Source organism: Phyllobates terribilis, unplaced genomic scaffold (assembly GCF_046119375.1).
Source record: "Phyllobates terribilis strain yellow unplaced genomic scaffold, ASM4611937v1 Scaffold_3__8_contigs__length_932513732, whole genome shotgun sequence".
Lineage (NCBI taxonomy): Eukaryota > Metazoa > Chordata > Amphibia > Anura > Dendrobatidae > Phyllobates > Phyllobates terribilis.
The window spans coordinates 97848205-97874576 of record NW_027362763.1 but is presented as its reverse complement, the minus strand read 5'-3'; the positions used below and the strand labels follow the sequence as shown (position 1 = coordinate 97874576).

Here is a 26372-nt window from a genome sequence, read left to right as displayed (position 1 = left end):
TTTGTAGATGCCAAAATACATGTAGCCGCAATGACCATACCCCTTCCTCCAAGCCACACTTCTTCACCCTCATTCCACTCCTCCACACACACCATTATCCACCCATTAATGAGCATTTGGATGATGGGGCTCCATCTGATGACAAGGCATCCTAGCATTGCATACAAGAAATCTTAGCCCAGGACATTCTTGAATATAACACTGGACAGGTAGCATAAAAGATGGTGATCACAACAGATTACTACTGTAGGTTGTGTCCCACTAGGGCTCCATATGTTCATGAGTTGGATCTCCGGAGTTTTCTGTAACCTCCCTAATCACAACTTCTTGGTTAGCTCTGAAGGTAACTGGGACAAAGCCTTCTCCGTCTTCGGTGAGGATCAGCCATTTTGAACCTAGAGATAAGAACAATGTATTTTAGAGAGATCCTGGAGAATTTATTGGTTTTATTTGTACAGTGAATGGTACAGATCCGATGTCTAAATATCTCAAGCAAATATTATTTCAGAGTTGCCCTCAAGACTCATCTAGTTGGCAAGTGTCTTGGAAAGTGGATGGGTTCCATGTGGGTGTTCCCAAGAAGTTTCGGGGTAGGGGGTTCCTAAGAATTTGGGGGCAGGACTGAAATGTTGGCAACTGTGCATTAGTATTTTAGTGGTCATTTAAAAAAAAGGCATACAACTCCCGAGTGTCATGTGTAATAACTATTCTTAGTAAAATACTCTACAATCCACCTTCCCGTAATATCCTTGTAGTTAAAAGTGTTTTCCGGTTTTGAACAAAAACCCCTCTCCCCAGCTGCAGTTTGTTTAAAAAACAAAACTATGCTTTACTCACCCTCCTAGGGTCCAGTGCTGAGTCTCCACCTCTTCTCCAGGTGTCTGTTATTGTCTGCAGCGCTGACAGCACATCGGCTCATTGTTTGTATGGAGAGATGTTGATGTGACATCAGCGCTGCCGGCAATGACAGACACCAGAAGCATTGGTGGAGACTCGGTGCTGGACCCAGAGAGGGTGAGTAAAGGACAATTTGTTTTTTCTTTTTTTTAATCCAAAAACAGAAAACCCTTTTTTAAGATATGTGCACATAACGTCCTTGTCAGGCAGATTCCGCCTGAAATAGCTATTAGAAAACACTCAAAAAGGATGAACTTAAGCATTTCTATATAAAAATGACTCGCAGTTCATCAGGCTTATGAAGATCTTTTAACTGCTTCGGATTTCTAAAAAAGCCATGCAGTTAAAATAAGTGACCGGTCCATTTTTCTGGCAATTTTTGCTTGGAAGACACTCTGACCTTTACAATACAAGTCAATGGGAAAGCTCAAAGGACGCCCGGACGTTTTCTGGAGCATTTTGCAATTGCTATACTTAAAAAAAAAATTCTTCATTATTCAAAAGAGTGCAAAAAATGACCCAAAATCTACAGTAAAAAAAGTATAAAAACCATGGGAACACCCTCCAAAAGACTCGCTCACTGCCAAAACGGTCCTGCAAATGCTCAGTAAAAAAGTTCGGGAAAAAAAGGCAAAGTTTCCAGAAGAGTTTTCTGCTTGAAAAACTTGTTTGGTCTGCCTGAGTTTAAAAGACGTTGTGTGAACGTACCCAACACTGACAGACACAGTTGGCGAATTCTGAGCCAATAATAATCAGAAATGTTACCAAACTTCATTTCAATGGTGTTAATGTGAAAGATCTCCTGTAAAGTTCTCAGATGAAGTTTTCCGTGACACAGAAGAACAGCTCGGGATTCATTTCCTTCACCGCTGGATGAGTTCTTGGAATAAATAAAGAGATAAATTAAATTATCAGAAAATAACCCACTTATTAAAGGATATCACATATGCTCATATATAATAATAATTTCTAATCCCAACCTGAAGAAGGACTCTGTCCAAAACGTAGTGATGCTAAATGTCATGAAAGCCCAATGTTCTAACTGAAATCCCCAATTTTTAAGTATAACCTGTCATGTCCCCAAAAAGCTATTAACCTGCAGATACAGGGCTATCCTGGAGGATAATACCATTATAATGCTGTCCGGCCTATTTACTGAAAGTGTAGAAAATGGAAGAAAATGAACTTTCTTCCTCTCGGGAGCTGCCGGCTTTCAGTCATTCAGGCGTGAACAGAGTAGTTTCAGTCACCGCTCAGTGCACAGTCAGCAGCTGCTGTAAGCACGCCCCAGCACTGTGATTGACAGCTCGCTCTGCACAGATGCATTGCTGGCTGTAAATGATCAAAATGCCCGGGTGTTGCTTACAGCCGCTGCTGACTGTGCACTGAGCGGTGACTGAAGCTACTCTGAGAATTCATCTATGACTGAAAGCCGTCGGCGCCCAGGAGGAAGAAAGTTTATTTTCACCCGGTAGCCGTTCTTTCAGTAAGGAAGCCAGATAGTTTATAACACTATTGACCTACACATTTATTTTATATCTGCAGGTTAATAGCTTTTGGGGACATGACAGGTTCCCTTTAATGGGTATATGTCTTATTTCTACGGAATAATTATACTGTGTTCTTTCTGTGCCTTTAAAGGGAATTTATAATAAAAAAAAATGACCTATTGGTAATATCACATTTGTATGTTTAATTTATTTTATTTTTTACTTATATTGTATTCTTTCAGTATCACTATCTATATAAAAAATACTTGCAATTTTCAGACTAGTCACTAGGTCTGATATTAGACTCATGCTTCCTGTTTTGCACAGAAGACTTTACGGGAGTCACATAATCACAGATAGGAAGGTAAAACAGGATCTAACATTCACAATAGATGATATCACAGCTCACCTCCTCCTCCTCCTGTACAATAACTGATAACACCTTTATATACAGTAGATAACACAGGATCCATCATTCACAATAGATGATGTCACAGCTCACCTCCTCCTGCACAATAACTGATAACACCTCTATATACATTAGATAACACAGGATCCACCATTCACAATAGGCGGTATCACAGCTCACCTCCTCCTCCTCCTCCTGTACAATGACTGATAAAACTTGAATATACAGTAGATTACACAGGATCCACTATTCACAATAGGTGATGTCACTGCTCACCTCCTCCTCTTCCTGTATAATGACTGATAACACCTCTATATACAGTAGATAACACAGGATCCACCACTCACAATAGGCGGTATCACAGCTCACCTCCTCCTCCTGTACAATGACTGATAACACCTCTATATACAGTAGATAAGACAGGATCCACCATTCACAATAGCTGATATCACAGCTCACCTCCTCCTCCTCCTGTATAATGACTGATAACAACTCTATATACAAAAGATAACACAGGGTCCACCATTCACAATAGGTGAAGCCACAGCTCACCTCCTCCTCCTGTACAATGACTGATAAAATCTCTATATACAATAGATAACACATGATCCACCATTCACAATAGGTGATGTCACAGATCACCTCCTCCTTCTCCCGTACAATGACTGATAACACCTCTATATATTGTAGATAACACAGGATCCACCATTCACAATAGGTGATGTCACAGCTCACCTCCTCCTGCACAATGACTGATAACACCTCTATATACAGTAGATAACACAGGATCGACCATTCACAATAGGCGGTATCACAGCTCACCTCCTCCTCCTCCTGTTCAATGACTGATAAAACCTGTATATACAGTAGATTACACAGGATCCACTATTCACAATAGGTGAAGTCACAGCTCACCTCCTCCTCCTGTACAATGACTGATAAAATCTCTATATAAATAGTTAACACATGATCCACCATTCACAATAGGTGATGTCACAGCTCACCTCCTCCTTCTTCCGTACAATGACTGATAACACCTCTATATACTGTAGATAACACAGGATCCACCATTCACAATAGGTGATGTCACAGCTCACCTCCTCCTCCTCCTGTATAATGACTGAAAACACCTCTATATACAGTAAATAACACAGGATTCACCACTCACAATAGGCGGTATCACAGCTCACCTCCTCCTCCTGTACAATGACTGATAATACCTCTACATAAAGTAGATACAACACAGGATCCACCATTCACAATAGATGATATCACAGCTCATCTCCTCCTCCTCCTGTACAATGAGTGATAACACCTCTATATACAGTAGATAACACAGGATCCACCATTCACAATAGGTGATGTCACAGCTCTCCTCCTCCTGTACAATGACTGATAACACCTCTGTATACAGTAGATAACACAGGATCCACGATTCACACTAGGTGATGTCACAGCCCACCCCCTCCTCCTCCTCCTGTACAATTACTGATAACACCTCTATATACAGTAGTAACCTATTGTGAATGGTGGTACCTGTGTTATCTACTGTATACAGAGGTGTTATCAGTCATTGTACAGGAGGAGTAGGAGGTGAGCTGTGACATCACCTATTGTAAATGGTGGATCCTGTGTTATCTATTGTATATAGAGGTGATATCAGTCATTGTACAGGAGGAGGGAGGGAGCTGTGACATCACCTATTGTGAATGGTGGATCCTATGTTTTCTACTGTACATCAAGGTGTTATCAGACTTTGTACAGGAGGAGGAGAAGGTGAGCTGTGACATGACCTATTGTGAATGGTGGTGCCTGTGTTATGTCACAGCTCACCTCCTCCTCCTGTACAATGACTGATAACACCTTGATGTACAGTAGATAACACAGGATCCACCATTCACAATAGGTGATGTCACAGCTCACCTCCTCCTCCTGTAGAATGACTGATAACACCTTGATGTACAGTAGATAACACAGGATCCACCATTCACAATAGGTTATGTTACAGCTCACCACCTCCTCTTCCTGTACAATGGCTGATAACACCTCTACATACAGTAGATAACAGAGGATCCACCATTCACAATAGGTGATGTCACAGCTCACCTCCTCCTCCTCCTGTACAATGGCTGATAACACCTCTATATACAGTAGATAACACAGCATCCACTATTCACGATAGGTGATGTCACAGCTCACATCCTCCTCCTGTACAATGACTGATAACACCTCTATATACAGTAGATAGCACAGGATCCACCATTCACAATAGGTGATGTCACAGCTCACCTCCTCCTCATCCTGTACAATGACTGATAACACCTCTATATACAGTAGACAATACAGGATCCACCATTCACAATAGGTGATGTCACAGCTCACCTCCTCCTGTACAATGACTGATAACACCTCTATATACTGTAGATAACACAGAATCCACCATTCACAATAGGTGATGTCACAGCTCACTCCCTCCTTCTCTCTTCATAATGACTAGTGATGAGCGAGCACTGAAATGCTTGGGTGCTCGAAGCTGGGGTCGAGCACATTGGAATACTCGGGTGCTCGACCCGAGCAACGAGCCCAATGTACGTCTATGGGAAACTCGAGCATTTTTCTGGCGGTCCCCCCGGCGGTCTGCAGAAGGTCATAAATTGCGCAAATCGATGGGAACAGTGCTCAATTAAACGTCAGGCAGGCAGAATATATAGGCAGACAGGCAGGGTATATAGGAGGGTGCATGAAAGCATGGCACTTGGAACACACTAGTGCCCTCCGATTTTCATGCACCCATCTCTTTAAAAAAGCCGACAATTCATCAGCGGCATTCACCGGTACCCGACAATTTAGAACAGACAGAATAGAGCTTCACACATAGATTAGATAGATAGAAACATGTCAGTCACATATATATGAAGTACAGTGATAGTGTTGGTTACTGTTCTTGTCATTTAGTGTTAAAATAAAGGATTGCCGGCTTTTCATGTTTCACTGTTGGCACTGTTCCCATCGATTTTGGCAATCACTGTAATGCCACAACCACCATGGCCGTGACATTACAGTGAGTGGCAGATAATCCCTGCATGATTCGTGCTCTAAATAGCACCAGACATGCAGGACGGGGACCCGAGCTCCCGCCCGAGCATCGCGCAAGTACTCGGCGAGCTCCGAGCATCTCGAGTACTGAGATGCTCGGGCGAGTACCGAGCAGTGGCGAGCATGCTCGCTCATCACTAATAATGACCTGTTCCTGAATTACAGCATGCCCAGATAATAGTTCTGTAGAAACAAATAGGGTCGGAATCAGTGAATTGCTGCTAATGTGCAAGTGCAGAACAGAAAGGATGAGTATAATAATATGGCCCAGCGGTCAGTTGCAAGATTTATTGCAAGATTTATTTTTCTATAGATGGTAATGTGAAAAATAAAAGAAGAACAATATAATGCAGAAGTAATGACTCCTTAAAATAATTACAGTTTAATATATTGCACGTCGCTATGGGCAACAAAGTCAGTTTTTCTTTCAGACACTTTTTGTGAATCTGCCCCTTTAACTGCTGATACATGTGATGCAAAAGGTACAGGAGTCAGTCAGTGAATTAGGCCCAGAACATAATTATGAGCACAGCGTCCCGGGAACATCATTCACTGGGCCTCATTTATCAACCTGCACACTGGCCTTGTGGTCCTTAGCAGCCAATCAGAGCTCAGCAAACATTTAGTAAACTGCTCTCAAATAATGAAAGCTGTGCTGTGATTGGCTGCTATGAGCAACAAAGTCAATTTAAGTGAGAGAAATTTGAGAAATTGACAACACTTAATTTTGTATGTAAACCTGATGCTTTCTCCCCAATCTTCAGGGCTTTTGCCAATATTCAGTACACCGTGTAACCGCCCAGAATCTTGTACATTGTGTACCTGGTCATTACCCTGTATGAGGTGCGCCCAGTTATTCCTATGTATGCAGTATGCTGAGTCATCACCTAGCTTCATTGTGCGCCCAGTCATCACCTTGTGCATTTTGTGCCCAGTTATCACCCTCTTATGTGATGTGCCCAGTAGTGTTGAGCCACCCCCGTAGTGTTCGAGTTCGGTTCGGTTCGTCGAACACCCGTGTGTTCGCCGAACAGTTCGTCGAACTGTTCGTCGAACACCTTCGAACACCGTTAAAACCAATGGCAGGCAAACAAAAACACATAGAAACACATAGAAAACACCTTCAAAGGTGTCCAAAAGCTGACAAACTGCTCAGAAGACACAACTAACACATGGAAAAGTGACAAGTACATATAGTCATGCGAAAAGAAAAGAGGTGGAGGAGTAAAAGGAGGGGGAGACACAGATATAGGCATGTCATGCCCTTCTAAAATCCAAAAAGTGAGAAGCCGACACGTTCAGTCCGCTCCTGCCCGTGCCACCTCCGTGTCGCCGGGTTTGTGCCAGAGCCGCGGTGAACCCTGACGGCCAGCCCCCCTCTCCCAATACTGGTGCCTGTCCGCTGGTGGGTCGAGCGAGCCCCCCTGTGGTGGAGGCAGCTCTAAGCTTTTTAATTTAAATTGTCCCTCTAATTTGAATGAATACACTTTAAATCCATTTACAAGGATCTATTGGAGGGCAAGTCTCATGCCAGCAGCCGCGTAATTCCAGCTCCAGTAGCGTCCACTAAAGCTGCTGCAGTTAAAAAGCTTTTATAAGGATCGAGCTCGGCTGTCCACCGCAAGGCATCCTACTGCCAGTCCCAGCCCCTATGCCTTGGGGTGCCTCCTGATGCTCTTCACTGAGTATCCCATGGTCCCGAAGCATTTCCTTTGAAAAAATTAAGTGTCCAAACTACAGGTGGTGTAGCTTGCTTAACAGCCGGGATAATCCGCTGACTAGCAGACACTGCTACTAGGCACAAAGTATTTCCTGGGCTAGATGCAGTTAAAAATTTGTAAGTAGATACTCTCGTTGGATGCTGAGAAAGCATTCCATAGAGTCTCCTGGCACGCCATATATGATTCTCTTAAAAAGCTTGGGGTAGGGGTCTAGGGGACCCTTTTATAGCCAAAATCACGGCCCTGTATCACAATACGTCACCTAGGCTGAAGATAAATGGAACTGTAGCACCGAGGGCTCGGTTGCTACAGACGTATTGCACCTCACCCAGAGGTGTGATATCTCACTCTCAGATAAGGATGGAGTGTGGATCAGGACCCGACACCTGCATGCATTACACCACATTGCCGTGGGGCAGGGCGACCAATATGCCCCTGAGATGGGCACGACAGTCCCTGTCCCTGGCTGGAGTGGGGGGAGGGAACACTGAGGAAGGGGAACCCTGCAGTGCAGGAGCAGGGAGGAAGCAGTTCCTGGGTGCATTGAGAAGGGAGTATAAAAGGTGGGCACCATCTTAGTTCAGTGCAGAGAAGTCTGAGCAGAAGTGGCAGGGAGCAGGGGCTCTGCATGAGCTCTGCTCCGGAGGCGGGCCTAGTAACAGAGGCCCAGGCCTGCAAGAGGGAGAAGGAAGGAAGAGGAGCGGAGAAGGCTCCAGGAACGAGGAATGAAGGGATCCCAGGGGTGCGGACGGGCGAGTCGCCACCGCACGCCCGAATCCACCTGCGTGGAGGGGTCAGGCCAAAGGGGGAGACCAGTCCCCGAACTAGTGGAGGCAGGAAACGACCCTCAGCTAGAAACCGGAGGCTCTGACATTTTATGTGGCGCAGCCCCTTGCTCCACCCGCTAGGAAGGCACCACATAGGGTCAGGGAAACTGGCGCCAAGTTTACCAAGAGGAGGCCCGAGGCAGCCGGACAGAAGTGTTGGTAAGAAAGGCCAGACAAAGGACACACAAAGGGGGTCCTGTGAAGCGCTCCAAAGTTATCTGGGAGTTGTCTGAGCCCCTCACCTGGTGAGCACAGTACGACGTGGGCAGCCGTTACCTGCAGACGTGGTCTGGATAATAAGAACTGTGAGTAAAGGCCCTGAACTGCATCACTGACTCCGTGTCGTTACTGCTGCTGCCCTGCACCATCACCCCCATCCTCCGCATACACTGCCCTGAGGCTATACTCCTCCCGTGGGGAGTTATGCTACGCTCTGCTGCACCCACAACACCAGCCTTAGCGGTCTGCCCTGTAGCGGCGGTTCACTCTGACCGCAATCCACAGGTGGCGTAGTTGGACATTTAAACATCAAAACCACATAAATAGTTCCGCCACTGGTTTGACCGCCCTGAGCCACGGAACCGGATCGCCGCCACGAAGACTACAACCACCAGCATCCACCAAAAAGGGTCCGGCTCCGGGTGTCCCAAGGCCCAGGGGGTGCGTCAGAACATTTTCATCACCTTTCACAATCACCAATGGGACAAGGCAGGGATGTCCTCTGTCCCCTCTCTTATACATCCTAGTGACGGAGCACCTGCTCTCATCAATTCGCCATAACCCCAATATTAGGTGGATTGAGGTGGGAGGCACCGAGTACAAGTGCTCTCTATTTGCTGATGATGTCCTAGTATATATCACTCAATCACATATATCCATCCCTGCTGTTATGGCTGAAATAGATCACTTTGTTACATGGTAAAATTTTAAAATCAATGCAGCGAAGTCTGAGGCCCTCGATGTCTCCCTCCCTAAATCCATATAGGATTCCATCCAGTCCAACTTTCCCTTTGCCTGGCCCTCACAGGGTATCAAATACTTAGGAATTCCTATTCATAGAGACCTCTCCCATCTATGTTATCTTAATTTTGGGCCCTTTATTTAACAATTCCATACAGACCACGGTTGGCAAGTTAGAACTGTAAGATTCACTACGTGAACCACTGGTGTTTTGTGGAAAAGCACATGTACACCGCGTTCCAAATTATTATGCAAAAAGTGTTTAGGAGTGATAAGGGAAGAATTTGTTTGTTTGTCAGTTAAACTCATTGATGGTGATGTGTGTCAGGGCTCTTTATATCACTGTAAGCAATTGCAGACACCTGTGCTAATTAGTTTGGCAGGTGTGTCCAATAAAGGCAAGACTACTTAAGAAGGCTCTCTCACATTATTAAGCAGCCTACATTTTCTGCCAAAATGGGAAAGAAAAAGGATGTGTCGGCTGCTGAGAAGCAACAAATTGTGGAGTGTTTAGGTCAAGGCATGACTACAATCAACATTGTGCGATGATCAGGATGAAGTGTCTTGGCAATCAAGAAGTATGTAGCTGATTCACAGTACACACGTGTGCGTGCTGATAAGGGCAAATTGAGGACTCTTTCCTACAGGCAATTACGTCAGGTTGAAAGAGCAGCGGCAAAAAAGCCTTGTCATAGCAGCAGACAAGTTTTTGAAGCTGCTTGTGCCTCCAACGTCCCCCGAACAACAAGATGCAGGGTCCTTCAGAGGTTTGCAGCTGTGCATACGCCATCCTGTCGACCTCCTCTATCCACTTCACACAAGCAGAAACGGCTCCAGTGGGCCAAACATTACATGAAGACTGATTTCAAAACTGTTTTGTTCACGGATGAGTGCCGTGCAGCGCTCGATGGTCCAGATGAATGGAGTGGAGGATGGCTGGTTGATGGACACCCCACGCAAACACGGCTACAGCGCCAACAAGGAGGAGGTGGAGTAATGTTTTGGGCTGGAATCATGGGGAGAGAGATTGTCGGCCCCTTTAGGATCCCTGAAGGCGCTAAAGATGAACTCCATAATGTATGTGGATTTTCTCAAACAGCACTTCCTGCCATGGTTCAAGAAGAAGAACCGTGTATTTCACAGCAAGATCATTTTTCTGCATGATAATGCACCATCTCATGCTGCACATAAAACATCTGCATCTCTGGCTGATATGGGCATAAAAGGGGACAAACTTATGGTGTGACCCCCATGCTCCCCTGACCTCTACCCCATTCAGAACCTTTGGAGCATCATTAAAAGGAGTGTCTATGATGGCGGGAGGCAGTTCACATCTAAGCAACAGCTCTGGGAGGGTATTCTGTCCTCATGCAAAACAATTGAAGCAGAAACCATCCAAAACCTGACAAATTCAATGGACGAGAGAGTTCAGAAGCTCCTTTCGAACAAGGGGTCCTATGTGAAAATGTAACATCACCTAGAATAAAGTTTTGAGTTGAAAACTGTTTGATTTCAGTTTCTAACAACCTGCTAATGCTTATAATTTCAAAAATGACCATTTTTTTGGTCTTTATTAAAATGAAAAGGTTGATCGAAAAGTTTGGGGGATCTAAGAGTGTGGCAACCCAGTAGTCATGATTACTTCGAATTCTGACAATATGAGGGTCATGCTGCAGGTAGTGCAGCAAGAAGGCACTTATGTGTCTTGCGCATCTCGGAGCCCCAAAATTATTTTCCGGGCTAGATGCAGCTAAAAATTATTTTTAATTTTAAATCTGGTGAAGCTTATTATAGATGGCCTAATAGGATCAGTGCTGCACACTGCTACAAAGCCCAAATTATTTTCCAGTCAAGATACAGATAAACATGATTAGTAATTTGAAAGCTTAAAACGGTTGGTAGGGTGATTTTAACCAATCATCAAGCTTTTACTCTCCCCAGGATGACACAGGGGTAGAAAAGTCGTTTCGGATCCATGATTTGTTCATCTTTATGAACGTGAGTCTGTCTACATTATCAGTGGAGAGCCGCGTGCGCTTATCTGTCAGCACACCACCAGCAGCGCTGAACACACGTTCAGACAGAACGCTGGCTGCGGGGCATGACAAGATCTCCAAGGCGTAAGTGGCTAGCTCCGGCCATTTATCCAGATTGGAAGCCCAAAAAGAGCAAGGGTCCAGTGACACAGTCGTGGCTTCAATGTTTACTTGGAGATACTCCTGTACCATCGTCTCTAGGCGTTGACTATGTGTCAGACTTCTTGTCTCCTGTGGCCTTGCAAAGGATGGGCTAAAAAAGTGGTGAAATGATTCCGCAAAATTGATGTTACCAGCAGATACTGTGGTTCTGTTACGGTTTGAGTGCTGAACACTTGACGGTCCCACGGTTGGCAAGTTGGAACTGTGAGATTCACTACGTGCACCACTGGTATTTTGTGGAAAAGCACATGTAAGATTCTGCAACAGTCTCTGCTGATACTCCTGCATGCGTGCATCCCTTTCTATGGCAGGAATAATTTCTGCAAATTTACTTTTGTACCGGGGATCTAACAGTGTGGCAACCCAGTAGTCAGGATTATTTCTAATTCTCACAATTCGAGGGTCATGTTGCAGGTAGTGCAGCAAGAAGGCACTCATGTGTGTTGCGCATCCAGGAGCACCAAGTCCCTGTTGTGTTGGTGGCGAGGTAACAATCATGCTTCCTTCCTCTGTCCTCTCCCCCCAACCTCGCACAACAGAAATGTGATCAAGGTCTCCCTCATCTGATGAGTCTTCCATCAGTTCGTCCTCCACTTCTTCCTGGGCTCCTGCACCTTCCTCACTAGTTTGGCTGCTACCATGCGCCCTGGTTAAACCATCTCCCCCACCCTCACATGCCTGCCGCCTTGGTGCTGCCGACCGTCTGGACCTTGCAGATGTTAGCCCTTCCGCATACAACTCCTCCTCCTCTACTTCCTCCACCTCCTCTTGTGCCACCACCTGACTCCGAATTCTGTTTAACATGTGCTCCAGCATGTAAATCACCGGAATAGTCATGCTGATAATGGCATCGTCAGCACTAAACATCTTCGTCGCCATTTCAAAACTGTGCAGAAGGGTGCATAGGTCCCTGATCTGAGACCACTCCTCCAGCGTGATTTGCCCCACCTCTGAATCTCGTTGGCCCAGGCTATACGTCAGAACGTATTGCACCAGGGCTTGTCGGTGCTGCCACAGTCGCTGCAACATGTGCAGAGTTGAATTCCACCGGGTAGGCACATCGCATTTTAGCCGGTGAAGTGGCAGGCCCAACGACTTCTGTAGAGATGTAAGTCGCTGAGCTGCGGGATGCGAACGGCGGAAGTGAGCACACAGCGACCGTGCCCTCTGCAGAAGGCCATCTAGTCTGGGATAGTGGGCTAAAAATTGCTGGACAACCAGGTTCAACACGTGAGCCATACAAGGCACGTGTGTGACATTGCCCCGGCGAAGGGCCGCACCCAGGTTTGCAGCATTGTCGCACACGGCCTTCCCTGGTTTCAGGTCCAGTGGAGACAACCATTCATGAAATTGGTTCTCCAGAGCTGACCACAACTCCTCAGCTGTGTGACTCACATTTCCCAGACATTTCAATGTAAAAACCGCCTGATGACGTTGAGCCCTACTGCCAGCATAGTAAGGAGGTGTGCAGGATCCCTTCTGCGCAGTTAGAAAGCTTGTGGCATGACCAGACAGGCTTTGGGTGCAGGTGGAAGACCGAGAGGAGGTTGAGGAGGCAGAAGCAGTGGAGGAAAAATGACATAAAGAGGATTGACGCACAACTCGTGGGGACGGCAAGACTTGGACAGCAGCCCCTTGTCCTGCTGTCACCATAGTTACCCAGTGCCCAGTCAGCGACATGTAACGCCCCTGTCCATGCCTACTCGTCCAAGTGTCTGTGGTGAAATGCACCCTGTCACACACAGAGTTTCTCAAAGAAGCGGTGATGTTGTGTGCGACATGCTGGTGGAGCGCAGGCACACCTTTCTTTGAGAAGTAGTGCCGACTGGGCATCTGGTACTGGGGCACTGAGACGGACATAAGGTCTCGAAAATCCTCTGTGTCCACCAGGCGGAAAGGCAGCATTTCTGTAGCCAAGAGCTTGCAGATGGTGAAATTCAACCTCTTAGCTTTCTCATGGCTAGGAGGAAATGGTCTTTTACTTGTCCACATCTGAGGGACCGAGGGCTGGCTATTGTGCTTAGACGGGGTTGATAAGGGTGTCCCCGGCAAACTGCCGGTCTGTGAGGAAGATGCAGGCGGACATGTTAGGTTGCCTTGATCCAAAGGTGGTGCTATCGATGTCGGACAGCGCTCAAGACCAGCTGGTGTTACCACCTCCAAAGAAAATGATGACCTGCCAATCACGCTGGCTGTTGCGGGTAAAGAGGTGGCAGGTCTGCGCCCCAAAACAGGTGTGACTGCTGTACCCCCAGTCACAGAGGATGAAGAGGCCGCGGATGCACAAGATATGGCAGACGGTGGTTGGCCCGGCCGGCTAGACCGCATTGTAGCACACTGAGCTTCCCACTGCAACTTATGCTTCATGTCCATGTGCCGGTTCATGCATGAAGTACTCAAACTATGTATTTTTTGGCCTCTACTTAGCTTTTGCTGACAAATGTTACAGATAACACGAGTTGGGTCATCTTTATCGATCTGAAAAAATGCCCAGGCTATGCAAGGCTTAGCACCCATGCGACCTGAAGAGCCACCACGACTTGTGGTGAGAGGCAGAGTTGTGTTTGAGGATGCAGTTGTTGACGTGCTTCCAGTACTACGTCTCTGTCCAGGAAGGCGCAACCTGACCTCGTCGTCACTAGCATCTTCCTCCACCTCCTCTGCTGACCTCATCTCTTGGCTGACTGTGGGTTGACAGTAAGTGGGATCTCCGACCTCATCATCATCACCCTGTGCGTTATCACACCCGTCGTCCTCAGAGCCAACCTGTTCCTGCCCTGACAAAAAACTAAAGTTGTCGCTCCAATCAGGTATTTGAGTCTTATCATCGTCTTCCTCATTGTCTCCACCAACAGGAGTTACAGTTTGGGAATGAGGGTCTACATTATGGTCAGAACCTTCTGCGTCTGGTCCTGGATCCGACTCATAAAGATTCTGGGCATCAGTGCAGATCATTTCCTCGTCTGGATTCACAGAAGCGCTGGAGTCGACCTCTGATTCCCAGGCTATAGTATGAGTAAACAGCTCTGCAGACTCAACCATCTGTTCTACCTCATACTCAGACGGGCAGCTGGAGATTTGGGAGCTGTGAGGAAGCAAGTGCGATTTGGGTGACACCTTTGAGGACTGGAGTATTTGTGATGTTGAAGTTGATGTGGAGGAGAGCCCACTTAAAGGAGCACTTGATATCCGTTGAAGCACCTGCTGTTTTTGTGCCTCATCTGGAATTTGTAGCGATTGGCGTGGCCGTAAGAAAGGGATCTTATCACATTGTCCGCTAAAAGAAGTAGACATTTTAGTTTGGCTGGAAGATGGTCTTTCTTCTGCACCTACCCCACGGACACAACCTTTTTTCCCCTTCCCAACACGCCTATTCCCCTTTCCACCAGCAGCAGGCCTTTTTCCACTCATTTTGGTGGTTAACTAATTCACAACTCTGGAGTTGTTTGCACAAAAAAACAATGGATGGTAACCGAGCAGAGCTGAGTGACCAAACTGTGGTATTAGGCCAAAACTATTGGCTGGGTTAGATGCAGAAAAAAATTATTTTTAATTTGCAACCTGATGGAGGTCAGTATAGATGGACTAATAGACCAAGTCCCACACACCGCTAGAAGCCCAAATATTTTTTCAGAGCTAGATGCAGAAAATTTTTTTATTCAATTTTCAACCTGATGGAGGTCAGTATAGATGGACTAATAGACCAAGTCCCACACACCGCTAGAAGCCCAAATATTTTTTCAGAGCTAGATGCAGAAATTTTTTTTATTCAATTTGCAACCTGATGGAGGTCAGTATAGATGGACTAATAGACCAAGTCCCACACACTGCTAGAAGCCCAAATATTTTTTCAGAGCTAGATGCAGAAAAAAATTATTTTTAATTTGCAACCTGATGGAGGTCAGTATAGATGGACTAATAGACCAAGTCCCACACACTGCTAGAAGCCCAAATATTTTTTCAGAGCTAGATGCAGAAAAAAATTATTTTTAATTTGCAACCTGATGGAGGTCAGTATAGATGGACTAATAGACCAAGTCCCACACACTGCTAGAAGCCCAAATATTTTTTCAGAGCTAGATGCAGAAAAAAATTATTTTTAATTTGCAACCTGATGGAGGTCAGTATAGATGGACTAATAGACCAAGTCCCACACACTGCTAGAAGCCCAAATATTTTTTCAGAGCTAGATGCAGAAAAAAATTAATTTTAATTTGCAACCTGATGGAGGTCAGTATAGATGGACTAATAGACCAAGTCCCACACACCGCTAGAAGCCCAAATATTTTTTCAGAGCTAGATGCAGAAAAAAATTATATTCAATTTGCAACCTGCTGGACGTCAGTATAGAAGGACTAATAGAACAAGTCCCACACACTGCTAGAAGCCCAAATATTTTTTCAGAGCTAAATGAAGAAAAAAATTATTTTTAATTTGCAACCTGATGGAGGTCAGTATAGATGGACTAATAGACCAAGTCCCACACACTGCTAGAAGCCCAAATATTTTTTCAGAGCTAAATGAAGAAAAAAATTATTTTTAATTTGCAACCTGATGGAGGTCAGTATAGATGGACTAATAGACCAAGTCCCACACACTGCTAGAAGGCCAAATATTTTTTCAGAGCTAGATGCAGAAAAAAATTATTTTTAATTTGCAACCTGATGGAGGTCAGTATAGATGGACTAATAGACCAAGTCCCACACACCGCTAGAAGCCCAAATATTTTTTCAGAGCTAGATGCAGAAAAAAATTATATTCAGTTTGCAACCTGATGGAGGTCAGTATAGATGGACTAATAGAATGATGCTATGCCCAAAAGATTTTACTTCACTAGGTGCAGTAAAAAAATTGGTATTCTATACACAGGTGGTATATCTTGCAACACAGATAGGCTACTCCACTGACTAACACACTCTGCAATAGGCCAAAAAGGATTAGCTTTGCTAGATTCAGCCAAATGCTGTGTAAAAAACTTGCACAGCACTGGCACAGACCTGCCTGGCAAAAACTGATAGGAACTGATGTAACCTAGTCCTGAAAAGGACTCCAATTACAATTAGTCTTTACTCCCACAATCTATCTATTTAAGAGCACAGACCTGCCTGATAAAAGTCGTAGGAAATGCTGTAACCTAGTCCTTAAAAGGACTGCAATCACAACTATTCCCTACTCCCAAGCTATCTGTATATTTGTGCGAAAATTGGCTTGAAATTAACAAGGTATAGCGCACACAGCAACAGCGGTGCCGTCTAACACGCAGCTGCAGCAGTGAGAAAATGGTGGCGACGGGGAAAATGGCTTGGTCTTATAGGGCAAGGACATGTGACATACACTGCCAATCACACATGCCCTTGCTTGTGTGAAAAAAAGCACTTCGCTCCGTGTGTGCGCTGCTGATAGGCTGACAGATTGCACCTCCCCACTGTAAATGCGGGAAAGAGAAAAAAAAATGGAGATCTTCATTGTTCCTGCAGAGATCCATCCCCTGCCCCTCCCCCCACCCCGCTGTACACTCAAACTGCGTATTAACATTAATTTTCATCATTACTGAGAAAAAATCCAGTTATGATTTTGGTGCACGAACAGTTATCGAACATAACCTCGAACAGCCGAATTTTTCTCAAATTGTTCGTGTTCGCCGACCGGCTCGAACACCGCCCAAAACAGCTCGAATTTGAGATTGGCGAACAGTTCGAGTAGAACAACGCTCATCTCTAGTGCCCAGTCATCACCTTGTGCATTTTATGCCCAGTTATCACCCTCTTATGTGATGTGCCCAGTCATCACCTTTTGCGCTTTGTGCCCAGTTATCACCCTCTTATGTGATGTGCCCGGCTATCACCTAGTGCATTTTGTGCCCAGTTATCACCCTCTTATGTGATGTGCCCGGCTATCACCTAGTGCATTTTGTGCCCAGTTATCACCCTGTTATGTGATGTGCCCAGTCATCACCTTTTGCGTTTTGTGCCCAGTTATCACCCTCTTATGTGATGTGCCCAGTCATCACTTTGTGAGTTTTGTGCCCAGTTATCACCCTGTTATGTGATGTGCCCAGTCATCATCTTGTGCGTTTTGTACCCAGTCTTCACCTTGTGCGTTTTGTGCCCAGTCATCAACTTGTGATTTCTGTGCCCAGTTATCACCCTCTTATCTGATGTGCTCACTCATCACCTTCTGCGTTTTGTGCCCAGTTATCACCCTCTGATGTGATGTGCCCAGTCATCAACTTGTGATTTCTGTGCCCAGTTATCACCCTCTTATGTGATGTGCCCAGTCATCACCTTGTGCATTTTGTGCCCAGTTATCGCCCCGCTTATGTGATGTGCCCAGTCATCAACTTGTGATTTCTGTGCCCAGTTATCACCCTCTTATCTGATGTGCCCAGTCATCACCTTTTGCTTTTTGTGCCCAGTTATCACCCTCTTATCTGATGTGCTCAGTCATTACTTTGTGAGTTTTGTGCCCAGTTATCACCGTTATGTGATGTGTCCAGTCGTCACCTAGTGCATTTTGTGCCTAGTTATCACCCTCTCATGTGATGTGCCCATCCGTCACCTTGTGCGTTTTGTGCCCAGTTATCACTCTCTTATATGATGTGCCAGCATTGTGCATTTTGTGCCCAGTTATTACCCTCTTATGTGATGTGCTCAGCCATCACATTGTGCATTTTGTGCCCAGTTATCACCCTCTTGTGTGATGTGCCCAGTCATCACCTAATGCATTTTGTGCCCAGTTATCACCCTCTTACGTGATGTGCCCAGCCATCACATTGAGCCTTTTGTTCCCAGTTATCACCCTCTTATGTGATGTGCTAAGTCATCACCTTGTGCGTTTTGTGCCCAGTTATTGCCATCTTATGTGATGTGCCCAACATCACCTTCTGCGTTTTGTGCCCAGTTATTACTATCTTATGTGTTGTGCCCAGACATCACCTGGTGCATTTTGTGCCCAGTCATCACCGTGTGCGTTTTGTGCCCAGTTATCACCCTCTTATGTGATGTGCCCAGTCATCACCTTGTGCATTTTATGCCCAGTTATCACCCTCTTACATGATGTGCCCAGTCATCACTTTGTGCATTTTATGCCCAGTTATCACCCTCTTATGTGATGTGCCCAGTCATCACCTTGTGCGTTTTGTGCCCAGTCATCAACTTGTGATTTCTGTGCCCAGTTATCACCCTCTTATCTGATGTGCCCAGTCATCACCTTTTGCATTTTATGCCCAGTTATCACCCTCTGATGTGATGTGCCCAGTCATCAACTTGTGATTTCTGTGTCCAGTTATCACCCTCTTATATGATGTGCCCATTCATCACTTTGTGAGTTTTGTGCCCAGTTATTATCCTGTTATGTGATGTGTCCAGTCATCACCTTGTGCATTTTGTGCACAGTTATCCCCCTCTTATGTGATATGCCCAGTCATCACCTAGTACATTTTGTGCCCAGTTATCACCCTCTTATGTGATGTGCCCAGCCATCACATTATGCCTTTTGTGCCCAGTTATCACCCTCTTATGTGATGTTCCCAGTCATCACCTAGTGTGTTTTGTGCCCAGTTATCCCCCTCTTATGTGATGTGCCCAGTCATCACCTAGTGCATTTTGTGCCCAGTTATCACCCTCTTATGTGATGTGCCCATCCGTCACCTTGTGCGTTTTGTGCCTAGTTATCACCCTCTTATATGATGTGCCCAGCTATCACATTGAGCCTTTTGTGCCAGTTATCACCCTCTTATGTGATGTGCCAAGTGATCACCTTGTACTTTTTGTGACCAGTTATTACCATCTTATGTGATGTGCCCAACCATCACCTTCTGCATTTTGTGCCCAGTTATTACTATCTTATGTGTTGTGCCCAGACATCACCTTGAGCATTTTGTGCCCAGTCATCACCTTGTGCGTTTTGTGCCCAGTTATCACCCTCTTATGTGATGTGCCCAGTCATCACCTTGTGTGTTTTGTGCCCAGTTATCACCCTCTTATGTGATGTGCCCAGTCATCAACTTGTGATTTCTGTGCCCAATTATCACCCTCTTATCTGATGTGCCCAGTCATCACCTTTTGCGTTTTGTGCCCAGTTATCACCCTCTTATGTGATGTGCCCAGTCATCAACTTGTGATTTCTGTGCCCAATTATCACCCTCTTATCTGATGTGCCCAGTCATCACCTTTTGCGTTTTGTGCCCAGTTATCACCCTCTTATGTGATGTGCCCAGTCATCAACTTGTGATTTCTGTGCCCAATTATCACCCTCTTATCTGATGTGCCCAGTCATCACCTTTTGCGTTTTGTGCCCAGTTATCACCCTCTTATGTGATGTGCCCAGTCATCAACTTGTGATTTCTGTGCCCAGTTATCACCCTCTTATATGATGTGCCCAGTTATCACCCTGTTATGTGATGTGTCCAGTCATCACCTTGTGCATTTTGTGCCCAGTTATCACCCTCTTATGTGATGTGTCCAGCCATCACCTTGTGAGTTTTGTGCCCAGTCATCATCCTTGTACGTTTTGTGCCCAGTTAACACCCTCTTTTTTGATGTGCCCAGTCATCTCCTTGTGATTTTTGTGCCCAGTTACCACCCTCTTATGTGATGTGCCCAGTCATCACCTTGTACATTTTTTGCCCAGACATCTCCTTGTGCGTTTTGTGCCCAGTTATCACCCTCTTATGTGATGTGCCCAGCCATCACATTGAGCCTTTTGTGCCTAGTTATCACCCTCTTATGTGATGTGCCAAGTCATCACCTTGTGCGTTTTGTGCCCAGTTATTACCATCTTATGTGATGTGCCCAACCATCACCTTCTGCTTTTTGTGCCCAGTTAGTGCTATCTTATGTGTTGTGCCCAGACATCACCTTGTGCGTTTTGTGCCCAGTTATCACCCTTTTATGAGATGTGCTCAGTCATCATCCTTGTATGTTTTGTGCCCAGTTATCACCCTCTTATGTGATGTGCCCAGTCATCACCTTGTGAGTTTTTGGCCCAGTCATCACCCTCTTATGTGATGTGCCCAGTCATCATCCTTGTATGTTTTGTGCCCAGTCATCACTTTTTACATATCATCACCCTGTATGTGATGTGCGACAGTCTGTTCCCAGTTCCTTCCGTTTGAAAAGAAAATCAACATTTGTAGTTAAAACAATAGTCAAATTGTGAAGACATTTTCAGACTTTGCTTTTACTAGTAAGTTTTTGCTGCCACATTCCCTGTAAATCCGACCTTGGGTCCTCTATGATTTATTTTTTTTTTTTGTAACAAATACCAAGCCTCTATTCACTGGTGGAGGCACCCTGGGGGCACAGTGAGTCCGAGATCCACTAACAAAAAAGTCAGTCACCAAAACGCGTTAGGTTTTTTGTGATTCAATTTTTGTAATCAAGGCACAACCTCAACATGTTTGTTAGAAACACCCCGACTGTCACAATAATGAGACCCACAGAGAAAAGTGCAAAAAATGTTTTACAAAAGAGCAGAGCTGGAACTATTCACAGATATGTGACTGGGCGCATTACAGACAGGGAACACCATGGGCAGGGAACTTTGTAGGCCTAGAAGCTCGGGGCTCAGCTGAGCATGCATATGTTCTCAATAGGGAGGGGAGAGTAAGCCTTTGGTGTTCAAAACTGGCCGCCAATCTTGCTTAAGACTAAAAGGATTGTTCACGTTGAAATTTAGCATGTCTGACCCTTCTGACATCTATCATTAGTGTAGAGACGACAACATCCACTTTGGATGGTTGCTTAGTCATGTCATACGTGGTGGCTTTAGCTGGAATTCATCACATTGAATGGCCAGAATTACACTCACTTATCTTCTATCCCTCTAATTAATATTTACCAATGTTACACTGACTCTGAGAAGTATATCATGGACCACGGGTAAACCTGGTTTCACCTATTGGTGAAATATACATCTGTCTATTGTCTATGGGGACTGTGATGTCTGAGACCTTAGCCTGAATGGTGCCCAATACTGTATACCTCCTATTGACATGGGAGCAGCCTTCAGGTTCCCGGGCCATAAGAGAAATGGTGGTGAGCAAAGTGACCTGTGTGATGTAGCAACACGGGTTATAAAGCTCATGTGGATATTTAAGCGGATCTGCTCCAAAATCCAGATCAAAACCCACTTTAGATATGCTCACTATTGAATTGAATCAGAAATTCACATTGGTCTACATAGAGCAAGTTTTTTTCCTACTATTTTTTGAAAACCTCACTATGGGAAGACATTTGTAAATTCTTTCCCAAACTTGACACAGAAGTCAAAAGGCTGCAAAAATAGTATACAAAAATGGTTAAGGAGGACCTTTCGTTGGATTTTTTCTTAACTTAAACTGAGTACCTCCACCAATTACCGCTGATCCACTGATTCTGGAACAGTTTTTCTTCTCTGTCCCATCATTACAAAGTTATTCCTCCCACTAAAAATGGTGCAAATTTTTCCTTCAACCGACTGGGTGTTTATCACTGAAGTCCTCTATGGGCGTTTGCATTTTCTCTTATGCAGCTAGCATAACATGGCTGCACCCACAGAAATTTTCTGTAGTATACACCTAATTGGTTGAAGGCAAAATTGCACTATTATTACCAGGGACATAACCAGGGAGCAAAAAAAAAAAATGTTCCAAAATCAGTGGAGCAGCACCAATTGGAGGACGTACTCAGTTGAGATTAACAAAATATCCAATAAAAAGTCCTCTTTAAAAAATCCCACTTCTGGAAACCTCATTAAGAAACATGAGTATTTTGAGTTGGATTTCTCTTAAATCCATGTAAAAAATGTTTGCCTAAAAAAAGAAAACTCAGTGTGAACATAATACCCCTAGACCTTGCATGACTGCATATGTCTTCAGTCCATGAACTCAAATCCATGCCAATTATTAAATTTAAGATGTTGTTATTTAGATCCCCTGAACACCTTGTACAAGAATTGTCATCAGTCAAGTTCGGAAGGGGGTACTATAAAAAATCTATAGACTTTACTAATCAGAAGTCGTTCCATTTCATGGATTGATAACACATTTGGACCAAACCCTTTATTCTCAGTAGCCACAGTCCTTAATCATCTCACATTTATGACTAATTTTCTACGACAACTGTTATGCTCATGCAAAATTGCCATTTTATGCCTTTCTGTGGCCATCAGGCAACCATTACTTGACCTCAGATTTATGTTACAGTGTAGCCCTGCTCTGATACATGGTAAATTGACTATATAACAGTATTTTTCATAAATAATCAATATATGAAACTATTATAATGATATAAGAATATAAGGAATACCTGCTGACTTATGGTAATATAAGGTGGGTCATCAGAAGATGGATACGGCAAAACTCTTGAGTACATCTTCGAAGAATCTTTTGTTCCTGAAGAGTAATCTTGAAAATGTGTCATCCCTTCGATATCATCCTTGGTGACCGCTGAAAAATGATTCTCATTTGTTTCTTGAAGGTCATTGTTTGATCTTTGAGAAAATGATCTGTGCAATATCTTGGTGGTCATTCCCTTTACCGGCCTCCGAACTGTTGGCTCAGCCTTAAGAGTCTCTACAGTTATAGTACATTCAGCAACCTTGTTGTCATCATTGTCATCCAGACTTGATGTTGGGCTTTCCTCACCACTTGTTCCACGAACAAGATCTCTAATTTTCCGCCTCATACGAGGAGATTTATTGCCAATGTGGTTTGGCATCCAAAACTCTTTGCCAACGTTGAGCTCATCACCAAATGGTTTGTAACCACCAATGGTCAAACTAGGTTGATCTGAAATCAAGTTCTGGCCAGAGTTTAGTCGTGAGGGTATATATTCAATGGGCATTATTTGTCTAGTCGCTAAGTGCACTGTATATTTTTCAGAAATCAACATATGCACAAACCCTAAATCACTGGTCTTTGGCCTTCCAACCAAAATTAGTAGCAACATATCGGTAAGAAAACATAATCCTTTGGCTTTTTCGTTCTCTTCAAGACGAATTTGTTGAATATTGGGCATACATGATGGCGCAATGGGATAAATCAACACCAGGTTGCAAGCGTTAGATGCTACCGCAACTCTTTCACAACGAGAATCAAGAGCTATGATGTCTGGGGAGGATATACCTGGTATTGCCACTTTTCTAGTGGTGGTTGAGTTCTTCTCAAAAGTTATAAGCAAGAGATTGGATAATTCTGACCTGTTTTCACCCGACATGCTCCTCTGTTTTAAGTTAATGAGAGGACTGGGATCAGACTTACGATGTCTTGCAAGGATCTGGGACATTTCTGATGGCATCAATGATGTGACCTTCAACATGTCGACAGGCTCTGATTTACCCGAATCTATAGAGACCCTCCTGTTGTTCCTGTTTAATTCTTCATCCAACATAAGCAGAGAAGATTGGAAAGTAGATCCTTCAGGGTCCTTGTTTTGGATATATGGAGTTTTAACTGAAGTTTCAGTAGTCACAACCACTTGGTAATCCATAATGGGTTGAAGTGCAACGATTGTAGCAACAATATTAAATATAGGACAAAAAGAACAAGGACTTAAGGTCTTTTGGTCATCGTTCCAAATGTAAGAGTAAAGAGAGTCCTCCATGGCTACCACCACTCGACTACCATCTTTTGTCCAGCAAGCACATCGAATGACACTACTACATTTAATGTCCGCCTTAACACTACTACTGCTATTAGAGACTGTATACAAAACTGTGACATCCCTTTTAGTTACAACGCCTAAGATGTCCTTTTTTGGGTGCCATATGGATCCTTGTGGTAGAACAGGGAGAGGATCTCCATACTCACAGGTCTGAGAGACAACCAGTTTGTTCTTTTCCAATGGGTTGTAGTAAAGCTGCCATATAGTAACATGTTTCTTATGTTGAACAGCTAGCAAAGCTGGAGTATCATTTGCAGGTGCCCAAAATAGGCCATGAACATGTTCAAACTGTCCGATGACCACCGAGCTGCCAAATTCAGCTTCATCCTTTTGGAGGTGCAGAGCTGTCAGGATGACCTGTTTTCCATCTGTCCAGGCTAAACCATGGATGGTGTGAATGGCCTGATGAAGAGCATTCATCCCACATCTCAAGAGCTTTGCTCGTCCCAAGTCCATGTCTCGTTCTTGTATCGAAGTAAAAAGACGCAAGAATTTTTAAGGTCTCATTTCTTTGAAGGAAGTTGATGTCTGAATTCCTGAGCACTCCAGTTGTTAAGTAGTAGTACCGTATCCCTTTTTGTCTTGTCATAAGCCACCACGACTACTGCGGTGTCGACCTCCTGGCCAGCATATTCTGCCGTGTTTACGTTTATCCCTGGAAGACTTAAACCCTTGAAGATTCAAAGAAGGTTTAGCTTATTACGTCTTACTTAGGAAGCAAAGCTGTCTGCCCCTCTCTAAATATAACTTTTAAATACATTAACCCCTTCTTGGAAGAAGATCAGAGATTATGATATAACCTGCCAGCAGAAGTCAGGAGGCAATGTGAGTTTGCGTGTAGATCCCTTTTAGTTCTTCAATTAAATTAACAAAAGAGATCAAGAATTAATCCTGCGCTTCAAGATAAAACTCAGTTTCAGAAGTTATACAGAGTTCAATGGGTGAACTGATCACTCCTAAACTTTAAAAAAAAGGATCTATTTATCTATTTATTTAAAAGTGGTAAAGTTCTACTTCTATTTCAGTGAATGGGATTGTACTGCTGCTATTTCTCACTTTGTATGAATCAAAGAGGACGCTCCACCGGCATCCTGAAGCTTGCATCCATTAATGCTATTGGTAATGTCCTGCTTTCTGCTTATTGTGTATCTATGTATAAGATAAACAGATTGATATTTAGGCTGGAGTCACACCAGCTTATTTTCTCTCATCCGAGAGAATTGGCACAATTATGCTTTGCTAGACTCTGATCAGAGTTTGGTCTGAGTGTGAAGCGATTTTAACCGATTAGAAGATGGGGGAAAAAAATTCTGCATCTTCTCCATTGTGTCAGTCCGTGAAAATCGGACTGCACTCCGAGTGCAGTCTGATGTTTTCCAAGGACTCATTGACTTGCAAGGCTGAGTGAGAGACAAATATTGGATCAAACTTGGACATGTTTGGTCCGAGGAAAAAATTGGACATGTGCACATCCCCATTGGATAACATTGATCTGAGTGTAATTCGATGTTTTGTCAGATTACACTCGGATAGCTATACAGCTAGGCAGACGGACATGTAGATGGATATGATAAATACAGTGCGATGCAAACTTTTAGGCAGGTGTAGAAAAATGCTGCAAAGTAAGTATGGTTTAAAAAATAGAAGTGTTAATGGTTTCTTTTTTAACGATTAAAGGGGTTGTCCACTACTAGGACAACCCCTTCTTAAACTAAATGTTAGGCCCTGATAAAATAAAAAGACCTATACTCACCTCCTGTGCCGGCTCCGTTCCAGCGGTGTTGACACTCGTGATCCTGGGGCTGTGATGTGGTGGAATGACATGTGATGCCCGTTGGCGAAGAGGACGACAGGGCTGCAGCTGATCCCGGACTTCCTCTTCATGTTCGGTGGACAACCCCTTTAACAAAATGCAAAGTAAATTAACTAAATCTAAATCCAATTAATATTTGGTGACCACCACCCTTTGTTTTCACAGAGTCAGGGATTTTTCAGGATTTTAATTATACCAAGCAGGTGATAATGATCATCATTTTCATATGTAGGTTGAAACTCAGTCATTAACTAAAACAGAAGCAGCTGTGTAGGAGGTTTAAAACTGGGTGAGGAACAGCCAAACTCTGCTACAAA

The 26372-nt window shown here is 44.3% G+C and overlaps 1 protein-coding gene across 1 annotated transcript; it reads right to left on the bottom strand.

Moving 5' to 3' along the window:
* LOC141258873 (WD repeat and coiled-coil-containing protein-like) lies at nucleotides 1-24698 on the bottom strand. The gene is made up of 3 exons (XM_073674082.1): nucleotides 22887-24698; nucleotides 1663-1777; nucleotides 1-395 (listed from the first exon to the last, which is right to left on the bottom strand). Exons 1-3 carry the CDS (start codon nucleotides 24696-24698, stop codon nucleotides 262-264), a joined length of 2061 nt encoding a protein of 686 aa, XP_073530183.1. The 3' UTR covers nucleotides 1-261.
* Between the last annotated feature and the right edge of the window lie 1674 nt (nucleotides 24699-26372).

Bases quoted from the DNA above. Each gene is read 5' to 3' on its own strand.
- LOC141258873 (XM_073674082.1), bottom strand. From the start codon at position 24,698: ATGGACTTGGGACGAGCAAAGCTCTTGAGATGTGGGATGAATGCTCTT. The intron at 1,778-22,886 runs GTATTCCTTATA...ATTTATTCCAAG, and splicing joins ATATTACCATAAGTCAGCAG to AACTCATCCAGCGGTGAAGG. The intron at 396-1,662 runs GTAACATTTCTG...TCTTATCTCTAG, and splicing joins CACCATTGAAATGAAGTTTG to GTTCAAAATGGCTGATCCTC.